The sequence below is a fragment of the Corticium candelabrum genome, chromosome 8 (assembly GCF_963422355.1).
Source record: "Corticium candelabrum chromosome 8, ooCorCand1.1, whole genome shotgun sequence".
Taxonomy (NCBI): domain Eukaryota; kingdom Metazoa; phylum Porifera; class Homoscleromorpha; order Homosclerophorida; family Plakinidae; genus Corticium; species Corticium candelabrum.
In genome coordinates this window covers 6,578,966-6,588,965 of record NC_085092.1, presented here as the reverse complement: position 1 = coordinate 6,588,965, position 10,000 = coordinate 6,578,966, and the positions used below count along the sequence as shown (strand labels likewise).

Sequence of the window (10,000 nt, the reverse complement as noted above, 5' to 3'; positions counted from 1 at the left end):
ATGCTCTCAACCACGCACACAGAGAAGAAGGGTATGCTGCAAAAGTAAGAGAGGAGAAGAAACTAAAGAAATACTCAGGAGAGGTCCTGCATGGTGGTTTATCACCCAAGTGTGTTCCACTAGTCTTTGAACATTTTGGTTTGTGGGGCTCGCACGCACACAAGTTTTTGTCTCATATATCTAGGCAAAGCTACAATACCACTCATGCACATCCTTTTAACAGCGCTCAACGTTTTAAGGCATTCTGGAGAAAGCAATTTTCCATCATTCTTCAGAGATGCAACGCCAGAGTGATTTCGAGGAAGCTGTCGAGATTTTCATGCAGTACAAACGACAGTGGCATAATGTTTGACTGCAATGTTGTAGGCCAAGTCCATTAATGTGTTATAATTTGCTTAGTTATGAAGGACTGGTAGATATTTGAAAGTTTCCTGTACATACGTAGAGTTTTGATGATAATAAATGAATCTGTCTGTCTGTATGTCTGTCTGTCTGTCTGTATGTATGTCGTCTGTCTGTCTATCTGTTTGTCTGTCTGTCATCTGTCCGTCTGTCTGTCTGTTGTCTGTCTGTCTGTGTGTGCCTGTCTATCTATCTGTCTGTCTGTCTGCCTGCCTGCCTGCCTGCCCGTCTGTCTGTCTGTCTGTTTGTCATCTGTCTGTCTGTCTGTTTGTCCATTCATCTGCCCAATACATGCAGCCCATGTGTCGATCACTATGCATGCACACTAGCATACACACGATTGTCTTCAAGTCAGTCAACCCATCTGTTCAATCTGTTCACACTATATTGATCAAAGCCTCACACTTGTATCCTCATATACATCAGCCTGCGAGTGACTTTCAGTAAACACGGAGTCAAACTGAAATTCCTTCACACCACGTGCCGTATCAATATCAACAGTATACTCATCAGGTGATGTCACAACACAATGATTTCCCTACAAATCAAATACAACAAACACATGAGTGTGTCCTCCATTCGTCAATCATTGCAATTCAAAAAATCTGGTGATTGTGCTGATTATTTTCTGCTCGAATTACATGCACATCTTACTCTGTCGAGCTCTGATTTACTGAGTGGCCTTGCACGGCAGTACACACGGATCTTTCCTTTCATGTCTTCAACCATGTTGTAGTACTTCTTACGTAGAACCTTGACAGTGAGTAAGTGAATAAGTAAGGTGTGTGTGTGATGTGTGTGTGTGTGTGTGTGTGTGTGTGTGTGTGTGTGTGTGTGTGTGTGTGTGTGTGTGTGTGTTGTGTGTGTGTGTGTGTGTGTGTGTGTGTGTGTGTGTGTGTGTGTGTGTGTGTGTGTGTGTGTGTGTGTGTGTGTTTGTACAAACGTGTTCCAACCCTTTCACTGTTATAGTTGTCACTCAATGTCTTGTTTTCAGTTTCCAAGTGAGACACTTGCTTCGACAACTCTTTTGCCTTCTCCATGTACTCCACACCCTCCTATATATGTACATGTACATCCATTTAAACCAGACGAAAAGTAGAATGTACACAAGCTAACACGCAGATAGACCAACAAACAGACAGACAGAAAGACAGACAGACAGACAGACAGACAGACAGACAGACAGACACACACACACACACACACACACACACACACACACACACACACAAGTACACCAACAAATCCATACACTTGCTGCAACAGCAAGTTGCTCTTTATCCGTTTTCAGTTGAGCCATTTGTTCTTCCATCTTCTTACAATCCTTTTACGTACACAATACAATATCAACGCACTCAATCAACATCAAAATTAGTACACACCATCCCTCACCTTTTTCAGTTGCTTTAGTTCTTCCTCGGCTGCCGTAAGAGCTGTCTCTTTCTTTTCCAAGTTTTTACGTGTAATCTCAAGCTGCCTTGCAAGTTCTAAAGCAACAAATATCAATGACAACTAGAAGACATGAAGTAGTAGTATGCTGTAGGGCAATAGATAAACGTACCTTTCAGTTCTTTCTCTTGCTTCTTGATTAGTTTTTTCTGTAATAAAGATTGTTTGGTACAACTACTGAAGTAGGTAGTTAATCCATAATGAACAATAATATACAGTAAGATGCCATCCAAACAAACTGACAGACAGACAAACTGAGACAAACAAGCAGGCAGACAGACCGACAGACAGACAGACAGACAAACAGACACCATTAACAGACAGACAGACAGACAGACAGACAGACAGACAGACAAACAAACCAGTAAATAAATAAACAAACAAACAAACAAATATACTTAAATAAAAACAAGCAACAATAAATAAAACAAAAAACAAAAATAACAAAAAAACAGATAAACAAACAAATAAAACAAATAGACAAACAAACTAACAAACAGACACACAAATTGTTTATCTGTTTGTTTGGTTATTTTTCTGTTCTTAAACAAATAAACAAATGAACAAATAAACAAAAATAAATAAACAAATAAATAAACAAATAAATAAACAAATAAATAAACAAATAAATAAATAAATAAATAAATAAACAAATAAATAAACAAATAAATATATAGAAATTAATAATAAATAAACAAATAAACAAACCAAATAAATAAATAAAAATTAATAATAAATAAACAAATAAATAAATAAATAAATAAACAAATAAATAAATAAATAAAAATTAATAATAAATAAACAAATAAATAAATAAATAAACAAATAAATAAAAATTAATAATAAACAAACAAATAAATAAATAAATAAACAAATAAATAAATAAATAAACAAACAAAGAAATGGGCAACAAAATGGTAATAAGTCAACACACACAAAGACAGGCAAGCAATCGACACACAAACAACACTAAACAGCTTCTCACATCTTCAGCTGATGCAGCACCCTTTGGCGCAGCCGCAACAGCCTTCAACTCCCTCTCCAGATTCTTCATTTTCTCAGCATCATCCTAACCATCCACAAACCCCAAACACATTCACTCTTCATGCCAACGTATCGCACAAACACAACAACAATCATCAACCTTTGCTTTCGATTTCAAGGTCTTCACCTCATTGCGAAGACTCTCCAATTTTTTCTCCGTTTTTGCATCAAGCTATAGCATACAAAAGTTGGCTAAATAGTTCACATGTTGCACAGCGTGATGTTTACTTCGAGAGGTCCACCTCCACTGGAAGCTCGTCTCGTTGGTGATTTAGGTCCTTGGCCAGCCTCCAGCTTCCGAACCTGATTATAATAATGTTAACATAGCTGTGTCTGTTTGTCTGTCTGTGCATGTGTCCATCAGTCTGTCCATTCATCTGTCAGTCTGTCCATTCATCTGTCAGTCTGTCCATCCATCTGTTCGTTTGTCTGTCTGTTTGTCTGTCTGTCCGTTTGTTTGTCTGTCCATGTGCCCATCAGTCTGTCCATTAATCTGTCAGTCTGTCCATCCATCTGTCCATCTGTCTGTCTGTCTGTCTGTCTGCTTGTCTGTCTGTCCATTTGTCTGTCCATCTGTCCGTCAGTCTGTCCATCCACCTGTTCGTCTGTCACCTGTCTGTCTGTTTGTCTGTCTGTCTGTTTGTTTGCTTGTCCATCTATCTGTCTGTCAGTCTGTCCATCCATCTGTTCATCTGTCTGTCTGTCACTGTTTGTTTGTCCATTCATCTGTCTGTCGGTCTGTCCATCCATCTGTCCGTTTGTTTGTCCACCCATCTTTCTTTGTCCATCTGTCTGTCTGTCTGTTTGTCTATTTGTTTGTCCATCCATCTGTCTGTCTGTCCTCCCTCCCCCTCTCTGTCTCCATTTCTCTCTCTCTCTCTCTCTGTCTGTCTCATCTGTTGCAAACATGATTCATGTGTGTTGTGCATAGTATGTACTTTCTTTTCCAGCTCTTTGATCATCTTCCTCTGTTCTTTACTTTTCTGCTGCTCTCTCTCGTCTGCTTTCCCAGATATTTCCTTTAGTGCGTTCTGTTTGTCACTTCTAGCTTTAGCAACAGCTTCCTAACACAACAATTACAAGTACAACCCACAAGCATATACACAGTGTTACAGCATGTGCACACAAAACAAACAAACAGACAGACAGACAAACAGAAACAAACAAACAGACAAACAGGCAAACAGACAGACAGGCAGACAGACAGACAAGCAAACAGACAAAGAAACAAACAGTAAAACAAACAGGCAAACAGACAAACAGGCAGACAAGCAAACAAACAGACAAACAGGCAGACAAGCAAACAAACAGACAAGCAAACGGACAAACAAACAAAGAAACCAAGAAACAAACAGACAAACAACAGACAAACAAACCAACAGACAGACAAACAAACAAACAAACAGACAAACAACAGACAAACAAACCAACAGACAGACAAACAAACAAACAAACAGACAAACAGACAAACAAACAAACAAACAGACAAACAACCAAACAGACAGACAGACAAACAAACAGACAGACAGACAGACAAACAGACAGACAGACAGACAGAAATTAGGAAGAGTAGTACGATCAAAGGACTCAACTGAACCGTGTTTTGCTAATTAGATAGATTGATAAAGTAGCCCATTATGGGCTCTTAGACTTTGTGATTTTAGTTCTAATTGTCTTAGACTGTAATAGCGATGATGTGTGAAAATATATGTATTGACAGACAGACAGACAGACAGACAGACAAGCAAACAAATAGTCTATAACTGAACTACTTCAAAGTGCCTCTCTAACCATCCTGTAAACCATTACATTAGAGTTGCAGAACCGTGTAAGTACAAGAGTGTGAAACAGAACAATTAAGCACACAAACTGAGGTAACAGTATAAGCATACAACACACATACCAAATGATATGTAACCTCTATTAAAATACTGCTGTCTGCTGCCTAATAATTGTTTGTCTTTCTCACTAGCCAGTCTAGTCTGCTTTTTCGTACCTTCAGTTGCTTGTTTGCTTCTTGTTCTTGACCAAGAGAGAAGGTTAGTGCTGCAAGTTTCGCATCGAGTTCACTTGCTGACGTCTGCTGATGCAGTAAAGCTGATGATTTCTCATCTCTCTCCTTTTCAGCTTGAGACTACAACACAAGATGGTTTAGTGTCTAGGCTATTGTATTGGAGGGATGCATCTCTCAATACACTAGACTATTGTATTGGAGGGATGCATCTCTCAATACAATATGCAACAGTTTGCATCACAATATATTACTGACCAGCTTTGCCATGTACTTTCTGATCTCATCAGCAGCGTCAACAGCTACATGAGCCAGTCTCTCTTCTTCCAACTCAGAAACACGATTTTTCAACGTTTCCAGATCCTACAAAAACAAGCACCAATCACACACACACACACACACACACACACACACACACACACACACACACACACACACACACACACACACACACACACACACACACACACACACAGACGGTCATGCAAACAAACCTTCGTCTGAGCCTCTAACTCTTTCGTCAAACCTTCCATCTTTGCCTTATGACTTGCTTCAAGTAACTGTATCTCTCCCGATCCTCCCTCCTTCAACATTTCTACTTCTCCCTTCAAACTCTCAATCTCTTCCTCCTTGCTGCTCACATCAATCTGTGCCAACTCAAGCTGTCTGTTCAAGCCGAAATTCTCTCCTCAGCGGCAGCCAGTTGAGAAGAGAGTGATGTAAACGCAGATGCTCTACCTGGATAAAGTTAAGAAGCAAAATTACTGTTTGTTCGTGTTGGTAAATCTGTCCACTTGCTGTCAAATGGTTGTCTCTGTAATAGGCACTAAAGTCTGCTATCTGTTATATTACTTGTTATTGGTATTTTAATGAATTGAGTAGAAATAGATTGACAAACAAATACACAGACAGACAAGTAAGCAAACAAATGAAAACAGAAACAAACATGGAAACAGGCAAACAGATAAAGACAAATCTACAAACACTTCCACACAACAACTCAGTGTTCAGATTACATGACAACAGAAGACAGACAAACAAATGCATGTATATCGTAGAATCGAGCAAACAGAAACACACAAATGCCAAAAGAAAAAGACAAACCAAACAGTCAGTGACAAACCACCAAACAAGCACATTAAAATAGAAATCTCGTTTACTGTATTCCTACACTCTTAATGCCATCATCTCTCTGTTTGTGTCTTGTTTTGTTATGCTTGCTCACCAGCTTCCTCAAAGCTCTCATCTCCTTCCTTGTGTTCTCTCTCTTCTTCGTCATCCTCTTCGGCTCCTGCCTCTCCTTCGTCCAATCCGTCTTCACTCTCGATACGTGACCTCATGCTTTGACGCCTGCTTCTCAACCTCTTCAAATGTGTCACTTCCAGCATTAAACGATCGTTCTCCTCCTCCAGCTCCACAACGCGAGCTCTCAAACTATCAACCTCCGTCACATCAACCGTAACATCAACCCCGACGTCTAGCTCTCCACCAGTGGCATCTGTTTCTCCATCTTTCATCAACGTCAGTGCAGTCTCGGTGGCTACAAGAGCATTCAATTGTGAGTCGAGAGTTTGGACTTTTTGTTCGATTTCGGCAAGCGCTTCGCTTCTTTCTTCGTCTGTTGGTTCAGCTCCGTCGTTTTCAGCTCGATGCTTGTCCTGCCATTCACTGATTTGATTGGCGAGCTCTTGTTTTTCCTCTTGCAGTGTTTCTCGTTCTGTCTGTGTTTTCTCTAGTTTTTCTGCTGCTTGTGCTTGCCACGATGGATCTGCGGTTGTTGTTGCAATGAGAGCGTTAAGGCGAGACTGCAATTGGTGACATTTTGCTTTTAGTCCTGAATTCTCTGTGACTAGAGTTCGTTTGCTCTGCAGAAATAATCAAGCCGTCAAGTGTGTGTGTGTGTGTGTGTGTGTGTGTGTGTGTGTGTGTGTGTGTGGTGGGTGGGTGGGTGGGTGGGTGGGTGTGAACACAAAACCAACCGTCTTTGCTTCTTCTAACTGTTTCTTCATTTCATCCAAATAACCGTCATCCTTCACTCCAGCCGGCGCATCAAAAGCAGACTCCCTATCATCTCTCGATTCCTCTACAGGTGCCATCTGCCCCACTAAAGCCGCACGTTCTCTCTCTTCCTTCACCTCCATGCGTTGAGCTTCCAATTCCTTCTCCAGTTCCATCTTTTCTTTCCCAAACTCGTCACTCATTTCCTGTCTCACTGCCACAATCTGTGACTCAATCTCAGACTCGTGTGCCTTCTGGGCAGCCATAATGGCCACTTGGTGCTTCTCTTCAGCCTCACGAAGTGCAGAGTCATTCGACGAGGTGAGAAGGGAAATGTTTGTGTTGTGTTCATTCACAAGCTGCTCGACTTCTAGATAACAACATAAAGCAAAGTTTAGTGATCGTTTAAACGATGCTGGTCCGGTTTTGGTTGCCTAATTTTCGAGCCGCTTTTTCCTTGTCGAGTTCTTCTATTAGCTTTTGCACTGTGGAATTCTGTAGAAAGATTCATGTAGTGAGCTAGTGTTCATGGACTGACTGACAATAGACACACAAACAGACAAGCGAACAGAAACAGACAGACAGACAAACAAACAAACAAACAAACAGACAGACAGACAAATAAACAGAAAACAAACAGACAGATAAATAACAAACAGACAGACAGACAGACAAACAAACAAACAGACAAACAAATGAACAGAAACAGATAGACACACAGACAAAAAATAAACAAACAGCCAAACACACAAACAAACACAAAAAACAAACAGACAAACAAACAAACAGACAGACAAACAGACCAACACACACAAACAGACAGACACACAAACAAACAAACAAACAGACAGACAAACACACAAAAAAAACAGACAGATAAACACACAAAGAAACAGACAGACAAACAGACAAACACACACAAACAGACAGACACACTAACAAAAAACAAACAGACAGAAAAACACACAAACAACATATAAACAAAAAAACAGACAGACAAGACAGCCGAACAGACAGATAAACAAATGTGCATATAAATATGTAAGCAAACATGCACAAAAACAAGCTGGCAGACCAACAAACTGACAAACAATACAAGCCTAAGCAATGGCACACACTCATTAGCTCTCACCCTTTCAGCTTCCATCTTTGCAAATCCTTCCTTGCTCTGATGCAGCAGCTCACGATTTTCCTGCATTAGTGCTTTATTCCTCGCATTCAAGCTCTGCAAGTCCAAACAAAGAAGAAAACAAAGATATAAACAACAAGCAAATAAACAGGCAAACAAAAAGCCAAACACACAGGTAAACAAACAGATAAACAGGTAAACAAACAGGTAAACAAATATAAACAGGTAAACAAATGGATAAACACAGGAAAAATGTAAACAAACCAGAAACAAATAAATAAACAACCAGTAAACAAACAGATAAAGAAATAAGCAAATAAACAAGTAAATCAACAAGTAAACAGACGGGCAAACGAACAGGCAAATGGACAGGCAAACGACAGGCAAACAGACGGACAGGTAAACGAACAGGCAAATGGACAGGCAAACAGACAGGCAAACAGACAGACAGGCAAACAGACAGGCAAACAGACAGGCAAACAGACAGGCAAACAGACAGATAAACAGACAGGCAAACAGACAGGTAAACAGACAAGTAAACAAAAAATTAAACAAATAAGTAAGCATTCACATAAGCTGACAGAAACAAACCATAACAGCCCACACTAATGCATACATAATTCAAATCACTCACTTTCACGACGTTCTCTGCATGAGACTTGCCCTGACTTAGCTCTGTCTGCTGCAGATGTATCACTTGCCGAAATGTCACCATCTTGTGTGCATGCTGCTTCTTCAAACTCAACACAAACTCTTCATAATGAGTCTACAGAGAATGACAAGTGAGGCAAACCGATACAATTAAACAAACAGGTAAATACAAAGTAAACAAATAGATAAACAAACAAGTAAACAAACAAGTACATAAACAAGTAAACAAACAAGTAAACAAAAAAAGTACATAAACAAGTAAACAAACAAGTAAACAAACAAGTAAACAAACAAGTAAACAATCAAGTAAACAAACAAGTAAACAAACAAGTAAACAATCAAGTAAATAGACAAGTAAATAGACAAGTAACCAAACAAGTAAACAAACAAGTAAACAAACGGGTAAACAAATGGGTAAACAAACGGGTACACAAATGGGTAAACAAACGGGTAAACAAACGGGTAAACAAACGGGTAAACAAACGGGTAAACAAATGGGTAAACAAACGGGTAAACAAACAAGTAAACAAACAAGTAAACAAACAAGTAAACATGCAAACAAGCAAACAAACAAGCAAACAGACAAGTAAACAAACAAGTAAACAAAAAAGTAAACAAACAAGTAAACAAACAAGTAAACATGAAAACAAGCAAACAAACAAGTAAACAGACAAGTAAACAAACAAGTAAACAAACAAGTAAATAAACAAGTAAATAAACAAGTAAATAAACAAATACACAAACTAGTAAACATGTAAACAAGCAACAAACAAGTAAACAAACAAGTAAACAAACAAGTAAACAAAGAAGTAAACAGGCAAACAAGCAAACAAGCAAACAAGTAAACAAATAATCAAATAAGTAAGCAGATGCTAGTATTCGGTCAATGTTGTGATTGCTTGTATGGTTTGTCACAAGTATCTAACAATCATTGTTTTTGTTTACCTGTGTTTCGTCTTCCACTCGTTTGAAGACATCTGTCATATCAGTGACAATGAGGACGTGCTTCTCTCTCATGTTCTTCATGTCGTTTAGCACCTAAAATCACACTACAATGAGTTTTGTATATTCAAGTGTTTGAACTGTGTGTTGTCGTTGTCTGTTTGTTGTTCAAATAGTCATCAGTGTGTCCACTCTTTCTATGTTTGTATGTACAATTGTCTGTATTTTTCTGTATATGTCTGCATATTTGTCTGTCTGTCTGTGTGTCTGTCCTGTCTGTCTGTCCATTTGTCTCTTAATCTGTTAGTTTGTCTGTCTGTCTGTCTGTCTGTCTGTCTGTCTGTCTGTCTGTCTGTCTGTGTGTCTGTCTGTCT

The 10,000-nt window shown here is 39.1% G+C and overlaps 1 protein-coding gene across 1 annotated transcript in view; it reads right to left on the bottom strand.

Moving 5' to 3' along the window:
* The window catches only part of LOC134182971 (centrosome-associated protein CEP250-like), a 20,360-nt gene that overhangs the window by 7,254 nt on the left and 3,106 nt on the right, over window positions 1-10,000 (bottom strand). Inside the window, exons 6-24 of the mRNA XM_062650414.1 lie at window positions 9,630-9,722; window positions 8,668-8,799; window positions 8,037-8,129; window positions 7,339-7,399; window positions 6,886-7,274; window positions 6,132-6,771; window positions 5,401-5,591; window positions 5,165-5,269; window positions 4,892-5,029; window positions 3,834-3,959; window positions 3,124-3,198; window positions 2,996-3,067; window positions 2,837-2,920; window positions 1,964-2,000; window positions 1,795-1,889; window positions 1,655-1,726; window positions 1,356-1,457; window positions 1,057-1,155; window positions 806-940 (exon numbers count right to left, since the gene is read on the bottom strand). Of these exons, the coding sequence (XP_062506398.1) occupies window positions 806-940; window positions 1,057-1,155; window positions 1,356-1,457; window positions 1,655-1,726; window positions 1,795-1,889; window positions 1,964-2,000; window positions 2,837-2,920; window positions 2,996-3,067; window positions 3,124-3,198; window positions 3,834-3,959; window positions 4,892-5,029; window positions 5,165-5,269; window positions 5,401-5,591; window positions 6,132-6,771; window positions 6,886-7,274; window positions 7,339-7,399; window positions 8,037-8,129; window positions 8,668-8,799; window positions 9,630-9,722 (2,739 nt within the window). The remainder of the gene's footprint in view (window positions 1-805; window positions 941-1,056; window positions 1,156-1,355; window positions 1,458-1,654; window positions 1,727-1,794; window positions 1,890-1,963; window positions 2,001-2,836; window positions 2,921-2,995; window positions 3,068-3,123; window positions 3,199-3,833; window positions 3,960-4,891; window positions 5,030-5,164; window positions 5,270-5,400; window positions 5,592-6,131; window positions 6,772-6,885; window positions 7,275-7,338; window positions 7,400-8,036; window positions 8,130-8,667; window positions 8,800-9,629; window positions 9,723-10,000) is intronic.